This window comes from Notothenia coriiceps, unplaced genomic scaffold (assembly GCF_000735185.1).
Source record: "Notothenia coriiceps isolate Sejong01 unplaced genomic scaffold, NC01 NC01_scaffold00008638, whole genome shotgun sequence".
Classification (NCBI taxonomy): domain Eukaryota; kingdom Metazoa; phylum Chordata; class Actinopteri; order Perciformes; family Nototheniidae; genus Notothenia; species Notothenia coriiceps.
The window spans coordinates 475,634-491,411 of record NW_011341339.1 but is presented as its reverse complement, the minus strand read 5'-3'; the positions used below and the strand labels follow the sequence as shown (position 1 = coordinate 491,411).

The following is a 15,778-nucleotide window of genomic DNA, read 5'->3' as shown; positions in this document are numbered from 1 at the left end:
TGGGCACCACACTGTGTACGCATACGAAAGTGACGAGTTAAAGTTGATCAAATACAAAAGTTATTTGATGATGTAAATAAGAATTACAATATAAAAAGTTAAAGTAAAACTAAACACATTTGTTTAAAGAAGCTGTTTTGATTAAAAGAGCATCAATTCAGGGCTCAATAACTTTTCCTCAAAAGGAGGAAGTTTGAAAGACATTGTCTGCATAATGTATTTTAAATACTTTCTATGTTTTACATTTCAATCAAATGTTTTTGCCAATCAGGAATATGCATTTACATAGCTGTGATTTTAAGGAGCCCTGAGACTGCAAGAAGAGGTGCAGAATGTTCACTAAATGTTATGCAGCTGGTTTGCGAAAATAGTGTTTAGTGGCATGGAAGGAAAAACAGACAGAAAAAAGGTGAAACGTAAAAAATAAAGCAAGCAGCACCAAAGTCCTTTTTTAAAGAAGTGGCTTTTATTCCACAACTTAAATCTCTACGTTGGCAGATTGCACGCTTTACTTTTGAAACTTGAATCAGACATAGAAACATAAAAAGGAAACCAAGTAGTAACTCTGGAAACCAACAGATATAGAAAGAAGACATTTGACAAAGCAGTGATTTATGAGTTATGGAGCTGTTGGAAAGCATGTTAGGAAGAAAGCTAGCATACAGTCCTATGTAAGAGGATAACACAGTTTCAAAAATAAAGAAAAAATAAATCTCACAAATAAGACCTCAATAAACTTCTATATTCAGAGCTCTTGCACAATCAATATACTAGTATTTAAAAATATGTTCATCTTTTTTTTAGGCACATACTGTCGATTGTTTGTGCAACATGGTCACTATAAACACAAGAAAAAGTGACAGATTTAAATAGTAATCAGTATTTAGGCATCCAGATTTAAATGGCAGGTGTGCTCTGTTACCTGTCTGGTAAAACATTTTAAATCCTAATGAGCCTATAGAATCACCACTGCAAATAAAACAAGCATTAATGAACATGCTACTCTGCAAGCTTGTTTCCTATATTAAAAACACTTAACAGAAATACTCTATTAGCCCATATTCGTCCTGCCGGTATCCTTTAACAAGCCGTGCATCCACAGGCGGAGGAGCAGAGAATCTGAGTCCAGGACTGGGCAGTGAGTTTGTTCTGTGCACTGGGGGGGGTCTCTCCCTCTGTGCTCCCAGCATTGTGGGGTGGACTACGCTTAGTGGTCTTGGACCGGGCTTCCTCTCAGTTACAATTAGACTTTGGCACTGATGACACAGAATGCCTATAAGATGGAAAGACGGGTGAAGAAAGTAGAGTGAAAGGATAGTTAAAGTCTTTAGAGATTGAGGTGATAAGCAGTTCTTTTTCTACAGCACCGACTAGAGGAGAAAAGGGAGAGGTTTGGGGGAAGCTATGGCAGACAAAGGAGCTTTCTGGATGGCAGGCGCTGGTCCAAAGGAGGGAGATGGGTGAGGAGTTGTAGAAGCATGGAAAGAGATGGAGCGGGCGCCCACAGAGGGAAAAGGAGAAGGAGTCGCTGTGTATAGCTAGGCCAGACCCAAACTAGGTCCAAGCCTAGGGTCTAGCTGGTCTACACTACAAAGCTATCATTACCATTCTCCAGGTTCTCATTGCTCTCGTAGCAGCCGGAGTCTCGCGGGGAGTCTCCCACCAGCCCCCGGCCCTCAGACAGCAGCTTCTCCTGGGAGCCCGACAGGCCGCTGCGCTCTGGATCACTGCTGCCTGAAAATACAAAGACACACAAAAAACAGCAATATAATCAATATTATGGTTGAACATTATTCAAACACAACATTTGTTATGTTGTCTGCCTTTATTAGAAAGCCACAGTAGAGATTGACAGCTCATATTCAATGTATGGGTTATCCCTTTACAAATGATCAGGACTTAAGAATATATATATTACTATTTTCCCAGATATCTGTCTCAATAAATAAACATTTGTTTGATATCCGTTTTGCCACACAGCTGAACTGTACGGCGAAAAATGTTGTTTCACAGGTTATTGAAAAATAAAAAACTTGCAGCTGATCCACTTATTGCACATTGCAATGGCTATGACAGGGATGTACTGTCTTTACTTAGGAATGACATAAACCTATACAATTCTACAGATGCTAACACAGATTCTTGCTTTAAAGTGAGAGTTCCTGCAAATAGGTAGATTTTGGGCAGATTTTAGTGAGACTAACCAGTAAAACGCAAGATCTTAACTCCTGGTCGTCAACCTTAATCAAAATAGTGTGGAGTGTGTTCTCACACGTTATTTCGACTTACTGTCATACTCCTGTAGCAGCTCTACGGCGGTGAGCAGCACGGCTCTGTGTTGAGGATCTTTGATGTTCAGCTCATCCAGATCCTCCTCTTCCAGCAACTTGAACGTGTCCAGGTCCTCGTAGCCGTTGAATAGGAAAGTGGGCATGTGCTCCTATTTGAAATAAAGGTCACGTGTGAGTTTAAACTTTCTTTTGAGGGGCTAAGAATGATTATGTCATAATAAAACATACACTAGACTAAATAAAAATAACCTTTGGATATGAGTCATTAAACCAGTGAAAAAACTTTGGGCTAGAAACATTAAATACAGACATTGAGGTGAGGCAAGAGAGAAAAAAAAAGGGTTCACACTTGTCATCTGCTCATAACTTACTTTCAAACCAGTATATTTTGAAATGACTGCTGAGTCAAATCTAAACTGCTACTTAGATTTTCAGATGGCATGTAATCACTTTGAGCCGTGACTAATTTGCTTATGGCTGCCTCAACTGTCAACACACATTAATATGGCATACACTTTGTCATGTTGGCAGGCAAGTAAAACTGATTTGTAGCAACATGTACCAATGGAGTAAGAGCATGGAGTGAGCAGCCACAATCCCAAGCTGTTCTAACTGTGACCAAGATGGCAAACAGGACTTGAAAGGAAAACCAGCCGACTTAATGTGGCAACAAGAAGAACCGAATGTGGAGACTGTTACATCAAATCATTCCTCAACCACGGAAGGCAACGTTTTACACACCAACACAAAGAAAACACCAAAGCTAGTCACTCAAAACCACCCTGTTATCTGAGAGGGTGCAAACCAACAAAAAAGAGATCTAGATACGCCCTGTGTGCACAGTCAGCTCACACCACCGTTCAACACAGTCGTAACTGCTTCTACTTCCAATATTGCTTGGCTTTATGTTTGTGTGACCCACGCACTCTGTTGGATGAATACATAGACTGTGTGTCACCAGTGAGACCATCAATTACAATGGTGGAGACCTCACAAAAAAACTGTGTGTGCTCTATTTCTGCTGGATAATACAGGACTAAACAAAGGACCACCGACTAACAAACACAGGCAGCGGTGTCCTTTCACTCACACTTTCTTGTGTCTTTTGGCCTGTCAAAAACCCAAACACATTTCAAATCCAAAGATCATTTCGCAGAGCCCTTCTCGCGCAACAGTTACATGAGTATGGAGATTAACACTTTATGGCTACAAACAGGCATTGTTGGTGTGTTCAAAAACATAAAGCTGAGGAAATATCTACACTAAAAAAGATGTGAGGCACTTTGAGGTAGTTTCTTAACATTTAATTTGAAAAGAATCCCCTCTATAAACAGGTGAACATTTCTGTCCATGGAGAAATGGGCTATATATAGAAAAAATACCTATTGTTCGTCTACATAAACTTGTACAAATAAATACTTGATTTAAGCTCTAATACCTCTGCTTTAATCCATTTTAAATGTATTGGCTGTGAAGTTTATGCTTAGGCTTGGATGTGAAATAAATTGGTCTAACTAACTAAAAAGAAGAAAAATCCCTTTTTGTTGACATAAGTTCAATAACTGAACGCAAATGGGGCTTGTAAAGATAATGATCTTTGTTAAGAAAACTGTGGGACTGGAATTTATTTATACTTTTTCATCATCAGCACAAACCAAGAGAAGTAATAGTTAAAATGTACTGGTACACTGGTTTCAACCAGGAAACGTAACTTGTTGTTTTCGTGTTTAGTTTAATTCACCCCCGTTGTAGAAATCTGATGCTTCCTAAGGACACTCTGAAGCACTTTTGACACTTTTGGCTCACAGCTTAGAGCGCCTGTGCTGTAACATTAATAATCCACTCTGGATCTTTAATCTGTGACTCTCCCATTAGGCTGGCCGGAGATGAAACACAACGGTTTTTTTCCTTCTATTTGCGGAAGTGAGGCCTGCTGGCTGCCCGAGTGGGAGGAGATGATATCAAGCTCACAGCTATGTGTAGGTTTTGATTAAAGATGAGTGTTGTTTTGTTGGGGCGTGGTTGTGAGAATGTGGGTGTTAATGTTTATGCATCAGGGTAAGATCAAACATCCTGAGCTGTGTAGCCTGTAATTGTCTACGCTATATTTATCTCTGTTTTTCTGCAAATGTGTTTTGAAAATATTTGGCTAAGACAATATTTTCATTCACTCCATAAGATTAGCTTTCTCCTATTTAGATGGGTGAGACTTCTCAGTTTGGACAATTCAAGTTTGTACACTAAACACAATCAGCGTGGGTAAATCTACTCAACTGCCACTGAAAAGACTCTGTGATTTGACCTGATGCTGTAAATCCATTCAGTGTTCAACGCATGGCGACGCTGTACCTTGAGGTTGATGCGCTCCAGCAAGTCCTCCACTGATGAGGGCTTGGGGGGTCGGCCCTTCCTCCTTCTCCTTACAGGCCTCTTGGGTTTCTCCTCTTCTTCAACCAGCACATCCACGTAGATGAACTTGAAGGTGCCCACTTTGTTGTTCAGCAGACCCATCCACGTTCCCATGGGTGGCTTACTGATGACGTCAATCACATCACCGCGCTGGAAAATCACAAAGACAATCATTCAGAAAAAACTTAACTTTCTGAACCGCTTAGTAGTTAAAAATATTGAGCATTAAAAAAGTGAACCGTTTAAGTAGTAAAGTGTACATCCACAGCCCTCCAACCAAGCATTTTGGTCGGTGCATAATCATATCAAGTCCCAAAGTGTGTTTACCTTCAATTTGAGGGAGTCTGAGTCGTACGGGCTGGGGGTGAAGTCTGTGTGGACCCGGGCGCGGCCACAGAACGGCCCTCTGTAAGGCGGCTCTTCGTCATCACCATCCTCGGACTTCACGCTTTCTCTGTTACTGGCTGACGAGTCAGTGGTGCTCACAGTCTGACCACCTGGAGACAAACACACACACAGATTTATAGAAGATATAAAAAGATTGCCTGGTCACTGTATAAACTTAGTAGCATGCAAAGGTTTGGATTTGAAGTAGAAGGTAGGACGGGTAGTAGTACTTTTCTAATATTATTTTGTCAACGTCTTTTTCGTGTCTTTGTGTCTGCATTGAGAGGAGAACTTGAACTTAAAGTCATCAAAACTTGAACTAGAGCTGAAGTCGAGTATTTGGCCAGGACTCCCTAACTAATCATTACCGTATGTTTGTCTGCTTGTTTGGCTGCTTTTTCTATGGCTTCAAATGACCTAGTCGGCCAAGTCTTTAATTCACCACGAGAATGAGATGATGGAGGGTATTTTCTCAACAAAGACGTGAGTGAAACAACCGGTTTAAGCTATCAGAAGTTGTAATTAGATAAGATGAGAGGTCACTTGAAGCCTCGATGAGATCACAACACATGACGCAGCCCGTGGGACTGGGTGTGATCTTCATGGCCATCACTCCACAGAAATGATGATAAGTATACATGTATTGACAGAAGGTTGAGTAATCTGTATGAATTTGAAATACAAACCAGCAAACAGTAAATGTAAAGAGCACCATCTAGTGTTAAACATCACTCAAAACAGGTGACTTAAGCTGTACACCAAATGTCCCTGTTTTTGCATTACATATTTGTACATGACATATATGATGATGTAATGACACCCTAGAACTACATGATTGTGCTTTAGTGCTCCACCAGTAACCAAAGTGTAAAATAACAGTGGTTTGAAATAATGGAGGACTAATTGCTATGGAAGGAATGTTTTATGGAAGCAAAAACAATCTTGACAGCTTGTTCTATTAATCACGATGTCAAGAAACATACACTGTACTGCATGCTACATCAGTTTTGGGAAGCAGTTACTTGGATTATGTCTTACTCATTGAACTCTGTCCGCTGAGTGAACTTCGCAGACTTTCCACCGATCCTCCTGCCTTGAGCTTCGGCTTCTCCAGAGAGTCGGTGTCAGGCTGAGGGGACTGAGGGGACCCAGGGGCTCCATCGGGACTGGACTGAATGACAGAAAGATAGACAAGGGGAAAGGGAAGGGGGGGATGGAGGAGTGATAGGGGTTGTCGGTATTTTTTCATAAAGAAACAGATGTAAAAGTGAGTTTTCAGCCCCAATGGGTTTACCAATGTGAACATTAACCAATCATCAGCTTTGAAAAAAGTATGTAAATTAAGCAGCACGCAAATGGGGAAACAGTAATGTCTAATCAGTCTAATATCCAATTAGGATATATGATCAGCTGTTTATTAGGTGACACAAAAGATAGATCCCCCACGGTTTAATGCCCTGACATTTTCAGATGAAATCAAGTTACAGCAGTTATGGTAACATTTAGTCTGACATATACAATTATTTTGTTTTTTTTAGACCTGCATTGCATTATCTTGCATATGTTAGAAATAACACAATCAAAAAACTTAAGTTTAAAGATTTTAAGTATAAAAGAAAAAAGGCTCAGACAATACAAATGTTGTGTGTATTATCAACCACCAGGTGGCAGTGTGGTCTCAAACTTTGTTGAACAATTGTCCCAAGGCAATTAATTTCTATTCGCTCTTTTCCATCCAATGGCTCCATGACTATTGAAAGAATATGTGGGTCAGTGTTGAGACCACCATGATGGCCAGATGTTCAACTGTGCAATAATGACACACTCTGCAAGGTTACATGAAACTGGAGGGCTGGACAGGCCACTAGTAAAGCCACAGGATGCCTAAAGAAATTATGCCTGTGCAGTTGAGACAGCCATTATACTCTCTCACACTTCATTTCCAGAGAACTAGCCTGGGGGAGACTTGCATCACTCCATGAGCTCAGCATGAAGCACACACTCCACCCAGGGACAGCACAGCAGAGAGAAATCCAAATGTGTGTGTGTTTAAAATCTCCATGTTTATACTGTTACTAACACAAATACTCCCACTCCCTAACAGCCTGTGGACAGAAAAAGTGGCTTACACTGCAAAACATCCCATAAATGTTTGCAGAACATGGGGCACTTTTATTTTTTTAAAGCAGCCCTTTGCTTACTCTTTTAAGGATAAAAAGTATGGTGTGTGAATTTTTGAGACTGTATATGTTTAAGCTATCACATTTAAATACAGTTAAGGTTCGGATGTACCTCACTTGCCTGGAAAATAAGGGAAACCTTGATATAAACTGAACTTTTTGGAAATAAAGCATTACAAAATGGTATGTGTGGGTGTAAATATCTAACCTGCTCAGAAAAGGAGCTGCTGTACTTCTTCGACATGCGTTTCCTCATCGTCTCCTTGACCGACTTGACCTTCTTGCCCAGTGAGATCCGAGAGGTGGTGGGGGACTTGACCACTTCTCTGTATATGGCCTCCTGATCTTTATGCTGTGATCAGAAAAAGGGAAGGGAGAACGGAAAAGGAAGGACAGAGGGGGAGAAGGTGACGGATACGGATGAATCAGGAGTAGATGGAAATGGAAGAAGACAAAGGGCAGAGGGGGCACAAAAAAAAGAGGAGAAAACAGGAGAGAAAGGTGATTTAGTGTGACAGCGGGGTTCAGGTCGGGCTCTTCACAGCCTCTTCTAATTTTACGAGCTGCCGGCACTTACATTGGCCTCTGAGCCCACGTTGAGCACATGGAGAGAACGGTTAGACAGGTCAAAGCCCCCGAAGCTGCACGTTCTCTGTGGGGGAGCCAAAACACAATCAAATGAGTCACATTTAGAACGTCAGGTTACAGGAACTCCCCGTCCACACCCACTGAGGGTCAACTCACAATGATTCATGCTTGACACAACACAGGCAGCACTTTGATGAATGTACATGGGGATATGGTATGGTATGCGGGGGCATGACATCATATGGGACTTGTGGACAGCCAAAAGACATGATGTAACACAAACTGTTATACGAGCACCTCTTTAAAATTGCGGGTTACTGCACGGTTCGAGGCAAATGAGCTGTTATGAGCACTAAATTGTCTCCAACAAGTCGCTCATATTGTTTAAATCTTAAATCCCTGGATTAAATTAAACCTTTCTTGATGGGGCCAAGCTAAAATATATAGCCTTATTTTTACAAGATATATATTTATTACTTTTAAGCCTGATGCAAAATGTCAAGTGGTTAATTATGAAAAATGCAAAACAGGGCTTAGTATGCAAACATGCACAACATATAGGTTATTTGGAGCGGACAATGTGTTAATACTCATCAGAAACATTTTTGGGGAGGGTAAATTGTTTCTGCTGAGAGGACAGGGTGACATGGGGACTTTTTGGATCAACTGTGGAGGTCAACAGGGGTAGACACAACGGGAACTGTGACATGAGAGGCTTTGACTTCTTGAATCCTGCCTAAGCTCTGCAGTAGGTCACACACAGACATGTAGACACGTAGAGACATGCACAAATGCATCTGCCAAACAAGACTTTTTTCAAGTGGGGCCCTTGATAGCAGTTCTCCTTTTCTTAAAAAGCCATTACTTCTAAACTCCCACAAACCCTGGACGAAGATCCTCCATGTGAATGCATTGCACGTTCAAAAGATATGTTGTGTATTAGATGTCCACAGCTGCAGTCCACAGCACAACTTCCCAGGAAAAGCAGTTTGGTGAACAAACATGTTTGAAGCCAAGTCCAAAAAAAAGCACTTTGAATGTGATGGCGATGCTTGATGGAATGGACATGCACCCAGAAAAGAAGTCTCTCAAAGACAATCATAGGAAAGAAAATCAACTAAAGATTCAAACAAATAAAAATCACATCAGCAACTGTAGAGGCACGGGCCAAAGAAGGACACGAAAAGCAACAACAGAAAAAGTGGATTTTTTTTGGAGAGTTTTTGGATGAGAACGACCTCCGGTGATTTCACTAGAACACGATAGGATTTAGGTACCCTCAAAGTTGCGGGATAGCTCCACTGTATCACCACCTAGAGAATGTGTCCCTACTTCTGCTTATACACACACAGGCATTTCATATATACAGGGAGCAAGTGAGTCCCTTGCTATACAACCACACTGTTTTAATGCTGGTTGACGTTAGACAGAACTTACATTTTGCATTCACTGCGATATGAATAAGTAGTAGCTGTTTTTCTGTTTCCACTTCTCTGTTGTTATACACAGCCTAACACAATTAATTTGAACGTTTATAAGCCATAAGCAGTTGACTAAGGCGTTTCATTGAATATGTCTCTAAGGCGATGTACTGTGCAGTTCTAAAGATGAGCAGCTTCGAGTTTGTATAATATCCCTTTTGCCCACAGGGATCAGTGCGTGTATGCCAGTGTTCCTCAAGGATCTGACATTTATAAAAAAGCACTTACTTCTGTAACTTAACCTCATACGTGTGCCACTGCACATTACATAATCATTTTATATTCAGCTGAAATAAAAAAAGGCTTTTGGTGAAAGCCAAAGGCATTTACTCAAAGGTCATTGAAGATGAGTCCTTTCAGGGCAGTTAAGTCTGTGATAGATATACGAGCCCCTTGCCTTTTTTCTATAAATGAGCAGAGTTGCATTGGCAATGCTTTAACGTGGATTTCTTACATGGGCAATTTAAATGGATAGGTGGAAGTCATTTGGCGTTGCATGTGTGTTGTGTGTGTTTGCTGTATCTTGCCATATAACCTCTGAGCTATTCTGCAACTTTGAAGCACCGAGTCCTGCTCACACGAGGCGGTCGATTTAAACCTCATGGTCTGAACTCACAGACTTCTGCTGGATGCGCAAGAGCACTCGCTTGGTGCAGCGGTCAACACTGGCCGCCCACTTCCTGTCCCCTTCTCGGTCCTCCTCCAATAGACAGCGGCGCTCGGCGCGGCTGAGGGTAACGGGGCGGACCAGCTGGGCCCAGTTGAGGTGACCGTACAGGCTCCGCTCCACCACATAGGTGATGTTCAGCTCACTGACTGCCGTTCGACCACGCAGCCTGCGAGAGGGGAACACCCAGCCCCCTCCCCCACTGCCAAAACCTTTTGATTTGGCTACATCACAGCGGGCAGGGGAGGAGGGGGTGACAGACAGAGGGGAGATAGGGGTCTTGGCATTGCGCGAGCGTTGGTACAGAAGGTGCTTGGTGGAGTAAGCGTAGTTGGGATCAGGTTTCCGGTGCGTCCAGCTGCCGTGATGCCGGTTGGCAGGTTGTTGTTTGGGACTGCCTTGTGGACCGTCATCCAGAGAGATCAGGAGGCGAGACTGGGAGTGGGGTTTAGGGCGGGGTTTTGTGAGGCCATAGTAGGCGTAGAGCGCCTCATTGTTACTTACCCCATGGGAGATGGAGTTCAGAGCCTTCCGCATCTCGCTGTCGGTTGTGGAGCGTGACAGCTTTCCTTCTTCGTCCAATCCACAGCCATCCAGCTCTGAAAAGGAAGAGCCGCTGCCTCCTACGCCCGAGTTGGAGTCTCCCAGGACTGTAGAGCCGACTGGGGTTCTCTTGGGGGGTCGGATGAGACCGTGGCTACTGGAAGTTTTACTGAAGGTCTTGACCAGCTTGTGTCCGGACCAGGTGTCCAGGCTGCTGGAGGAGGGGGAGTTGGTCAGGCTGTCTGTGTCTCCATCCAGAGAGAGTTGATCCTGGGTGAGGGAGCTCTCCTGAGGCCGAGGGGGCCTCTTCAGGACCCCTGTATACAGAGCTGTGTTGTTCTCACAGGTGGGAGGTGACTGCAGATTCAGAAAATCTAGAAGAAGAAGACAGAAACCAGGCAGTTTGTTACTCAGGAGGACTTAGACATCAGATTCTGAGTAGTCCCATGACCCATCTGTGGTTTTCCAAACCTTAGCTAGCCAGCCCACATTTCAAAACACATTCTTAAAGTCTGAGTACTACTCAAAAGCCATGACAGATGAGAATGTAATACTTAGGCATTCAAAAAATAGATAATTTTTAACAGAACTAATTTCTAATAACCACCAGTTGGAAACATGGCTGAACTTAAACTTCTCTTTAGAGAGGACAGACAAAGTGCCAAAAAACATATTTTTATCATAACATTTTTCCAATAATGCATGAACATATGTTTAACTGTTAAATAATGCGAGGACGAAATGGAGTAACAAACCTTCTGAGCCATGTTTCTTGCCCTCCTCCACCTTGATGAGCTTTTTCCTGACGCGGCGCGTAGAGTTAACCAGCTTGTGAAGCCGTTTGAACTTCACAGAGTCCTCCGACTGCTCATCGTCTGACTGTTCACGAGACTGGTGGAAGAGAGAGCCAGAGGGAAGGATGATATGATAAAAATGAACAGACGGTAAACAACTACTCAAATAAACCTTGAGAAAAGGGAGGATCTTCTTTAGTGTACCATCAAATCAATGCAAGTGTAAAATAAACGTGTGGTTTTGTTTAAAAAGGAATTAAACATAAAAAATACTGGAAAAAAACAACATTTCATGATATTGAACACTCATGTTATATGTAACAGATGGAAGTATTGTTTAGGATGGAGTTAAAGTTAGTGAGTGAGAAATGGATGATTAGATGGATAGTGGCACACATCATGTTAAGTTCATAAATGTATATTAATAACTTGAACTTAAATAATTAGTACATTTGGATGAAGCAGTAACACAATAAATGTTCCAACTCTGCGTTGTGTTGCCTCTCAACTGAAGGACAATGCATTCAAACTTTCTGCACAGTGTAGTGGAGAGGAAAAGAGACCATAATGAATGAAGTCACAAACATTTCCATCATCCACACAAAAACTCCCCAAGCTGTTTGTGTTCGCATGTGTGAGTGCCTATTCTCTCTATGGTCCCCATGTGATGATGAGGCTGATGAGCCAAGCATTGGCCTAAAGATTGTCTGGCAGGAACTACCATCATTATCATGGAGCTCCAACAACTTCATTTGTTTCTATTTGTTTGTAGCCTTTATTTAACCAGATAAAATCACATTGAGATCAACAATCTCTTTTTCAAGGGAGACCTGCAATTTGCCACTGGTTTCCACAACAACACCACCTCTTTTGTCACACGCTGCCAGTTCCACAGTTGAGGTTGACTGCATCGCTTGCAAAGGGACACGCATTCATGCATCACAAACACACAACTAGACAGAGCAGGCCTGCAGGGCTCAGCACTCTGTCTTATGAAATGCTATCCACGGTTACAGCTCTAAAGCTAGCAGAGAAGAAACTGCTTTCTCGCTGTTGTTGACCACAGGCCTGGCTCTGAGGCAGCTGACATCCAGTAGGAATGATGTTAATAAGTGTGGCTTGGTTGGAGCAAACATCCAAAAATGTCCAAAAATCCTTAATGGCACCAAACCACCTTAGCAACATCAGGATATTTTTTTATTCTGCAGGCACAGTAGCGCTACAAAACCTTACAATTAGTTGCCAAGTTGGAAAAGGGAACAACATATTAATCACTGTGAAGTCCATTCTATCAAACATAGCTCCACTTCACCTTTTTTAGAGATGCGTTATCAACCTTTAGGTCTTCTATCATATCAGTTCAACAGACCAGAACTTGGGTATAGCCATTAATTTAGCCTCCCACAAAACTGCAGAAATAGTGTCTGAAAACCCATAACTCACTTCTCCCTCAGCCCAGGTCTCCATGACAATACCTCAGCTGAACCACACAATTCTGGCTAAAGCTTCAACTGCTTCAACTTTCCATTTGCTCTACACGATGCTTTATTGTATTAGATTCAGTGAATGTAATGTAATAACAAGTCAGAGATGACTGATAAAAGAGCAGATCGTAAAGGTTGTGAAATCACAGATTGGATGGGAATCCACTCCTGTAACTCAGTTCCTCTTAATAACTGTTATTGAGAAGTGAGGAATAGCTATGTGCCGGCCAACGGCAATAGTCATTTCATAGTTGACTCACACTCTCCTTGTTTAAAAGACAGAGAAAGGGACAATGATAGGTAAGAGAGGACAATGATATATCGGTCCTATCATAGTCCTGAGAAATACCGTCAATGCAAATGACCTCAAAACAGAGGAAAGACACACACAGAGAAAGAAAGCCAAACAGAGGAAGCAATGAATCAAGCAGGGCTAAAAGGCCACATGCAACAGTTTCACCACAACAATAGCCATTTAACTTCATAAATTAAATTCAGGATTGCTCCCATAGCTTTGGAGATGCAAATAAACTTTAAAGAAAAACTACAGACCCTGGACGGGTTAAACATTTGTATAATGTATTTTGCTGGAGAATACGAAATGCCAATTAAAAAAAAAATACAGACCAGCAACCTCATGTTGCACACTAAAACATGTCCTCCTGCACCACACAAAACATCAATTAAAGCTACTATCTACTTCAAGCATTCAAGAGCATAAATGTGCCTTAAAACTTACCACCTAATTCGAAACCCAAGGGTAACTTGTTCTTTGTTAATATCCAACAGGTTAGCAAGAATGTATCCCAGAAAATCCGTAATAGGCTGATTACATTCTCACGCGTGCACAATTCAAAATTGTATCTGTGCACATGTTGGCTGATACAGACGCAGCCTGTTCGTGAATTCAGCTCTGAGGAATGAGGGACTGTTTGGAAGTGCCGTGCCGCACAGCTAGCAGAGAAAAGGCGTGTTGTGCATGGAGAACAATCCCAGCATTTGAGCCCCTCTGACCCTGCCTTGGCCCCGACATCGCTAATGGCCAGCCCTGGAATGTGGGCTTCGATAGCCGGAGGAAGACAGACCGGGAGAAGACAGCATCAAAGAAAAGGCACAAAGAAGCCAAAGCCATGCCATGTCAGCCATATATCTGAACCATATATTTACATGTCACTATATAGAGGCACAGACAGACACACAAATCTGTTAACTATTTGAAATCGGGAATGACCCAAATCCATTCATTAGAGGGGAGAGGGGGCAGTAAGTGACACCACTAGAGGCCCCAGCAGTGTAGCAATATTTCCTGAGGTAGCCGGTTTTGGAACTCGGGGCAAGGGGGATACAGAACTCCCCCCTTTTCAGTGCAAAGTCTTTATCTTCCCCAATTTTTCTCTCCCTTGTTTCCTCTCTGCCTCCAGCTCTTGCATTTGTTCACAGCCTCCAGAGCCAAGATGTATGTTCCTCTAAACAATGCTCCTACAGTAAATCTTCTATCCTCTCCAGACTTTAAAAAACCCTATCGATCAATCATCTTTCCACAGGAAGTGAGCAGAGGGGTAACATGAGGGTTGACTGACTGATAAGATGATGTGCAAACTCATGCACAATTCAAACAAGCACAACAAACAGTAAGACGAAACTTGAGCTGAGGTTATGTACGGCATGAAGAAAATCATCAATCATTAAACAAAAGACCATTTGAATAGGGACCCTGGGCGGTTAAACTATTTACCATTAGTATTTATTCATAGTTTTACAAATTCAGTCACAGTAAGCGGATCTGATTTCATGAGTTTATGAATGCACACTAAACAATTACTGACGTTGAAGAGGGGGCAGCTATGAATGTGTAAAAGTCGAGGAAAAACTGAAAAGCCTTTTCAACCACTTGAATATATAAGAAATTGTGATTATGGTAAGGCGACTGTGCTGGATCTAAAGCTGATTCTCGAAGAGGCTGAGGGGTCAACCTTTTATTTACTTCAGCAATGAAAACATGAAATGCAAATGCATTAGCTTAATAGGAGGGATTGTTTTTTAGAATAACTCAGTGTTGTTTAGTCAGGAATTAGTAGCACATTCCAAATTGCAAAATAAACATTTGCAGGTAATTATTTTTGTGGTCCTGTACTTCGAAAAACTGATTTTACAAAGAAAATTGGGTCAATGTGTGAGACTGTAAGATGTTTCTCCAATATGATGCCACACACAGAGGTAATAAAGAACCGTCATGGCAACTTTGAATCTGTTTCAGAGCTGACTTACGTTAAGAAAAGGAAGAGAAGAGAGAACTGACACACAAAACTGTGTCCAACAGACCCCGATTGTCTGAGCTTCAGCTCCACCAAAACACATTATCCCCAAAGGTCTCGCTCTAAAGGTGACCGGAGGTTTGGAGGCCTTCTCCCCACAGATCACAGCTGACTAAATGATTCTAACAAGAGCATATTTAGCAAAGGGTGTCTGGTAGATGTGTGGGAATTTCCACTAAGCTATAAGCAAGATACAATTACAACTGATTGATGGAAACAAACCTGACCCAAATTTCCAACAGACAATGTATATGTCACCACAGCAGGCAATTTAAAAAATGTTTGAGGACATATTTCAATTGCCCATGACAGGACTAAGCTGATGCATAAAATATGGAGAGGATTTGTAACAAATAGCATATATCTCATTGTGACTGCCAATTTGTGAGCGCAGGCTTAGTAAACCGAGACAAGCGATGGGACAAGATTCTGAGATTTATTATGTTTTGCTACTTATTCTTCTTTCTGTCTCTTTCTATGCACCACATAAACCAAAGCAAATTCCTAGTATTTGTGAACCTACTAGTTGGTAATAAATCTGATTCTGAGAGGCAACAACCATAGTATAAAGATGCACATGACATGGTGGATGTAAGTGCAAAGGTGGATGTATAGTAGTTGGCCAATGAATTAAGAGCA

General features: G+C 41.9%; 1 protein-coding gene across 4 annotated transcripts in view; it reads right to left on the bottom strand.

The window, feature by feature from the left end:
• sash1a (SAM and SH3 domain containing 1a) overlaps positions 1-15,778 on the bottom strand; it is a 68,181-nt gene that overhangs the window by 7,615 nt on the left and 44,788 nt on the right. For all 4 annotated transcript variants that reach the window (XM_010770253.1, XM_010770250.1, XM_010770251.1 and 1 more), the window contains 9 exons: positions 11,302-11,437; positions 10,508-10,920; positions 7,845-7,919; positions 7,476-7,619; positions 6,126-6,258; positions 5,028-5,197; positions 4,641-4,850; positions 2,290-2,440; positions 1,606-1,734 (listed from right to left, as the gene is read on the bottom strand). In XM_010770253.1, the coding sequence (XP_010768555.1) occupies positions 1,606-1,734; positions 2,290-2,440; positions 4,641-4,850; positions 5,028-5,197; positions 6,126-6,258; positions 7,476-7,619; positions 7,845-7,919; positions 10,508-10,920; positions 11,302-11,437 (1,561 nt within the window). The remainder of the gene's footprint in view (positions 1-1,605; positions 1,735-2,289; positions 2,441-4,640; positions 4,851-5,027; positions 5,198-6,125; positions 6,259-7,475; positions 7,620-7,844; positions 7,920-10,507; positions 10,921-11,301; positions 11,438-15,778) is intronic.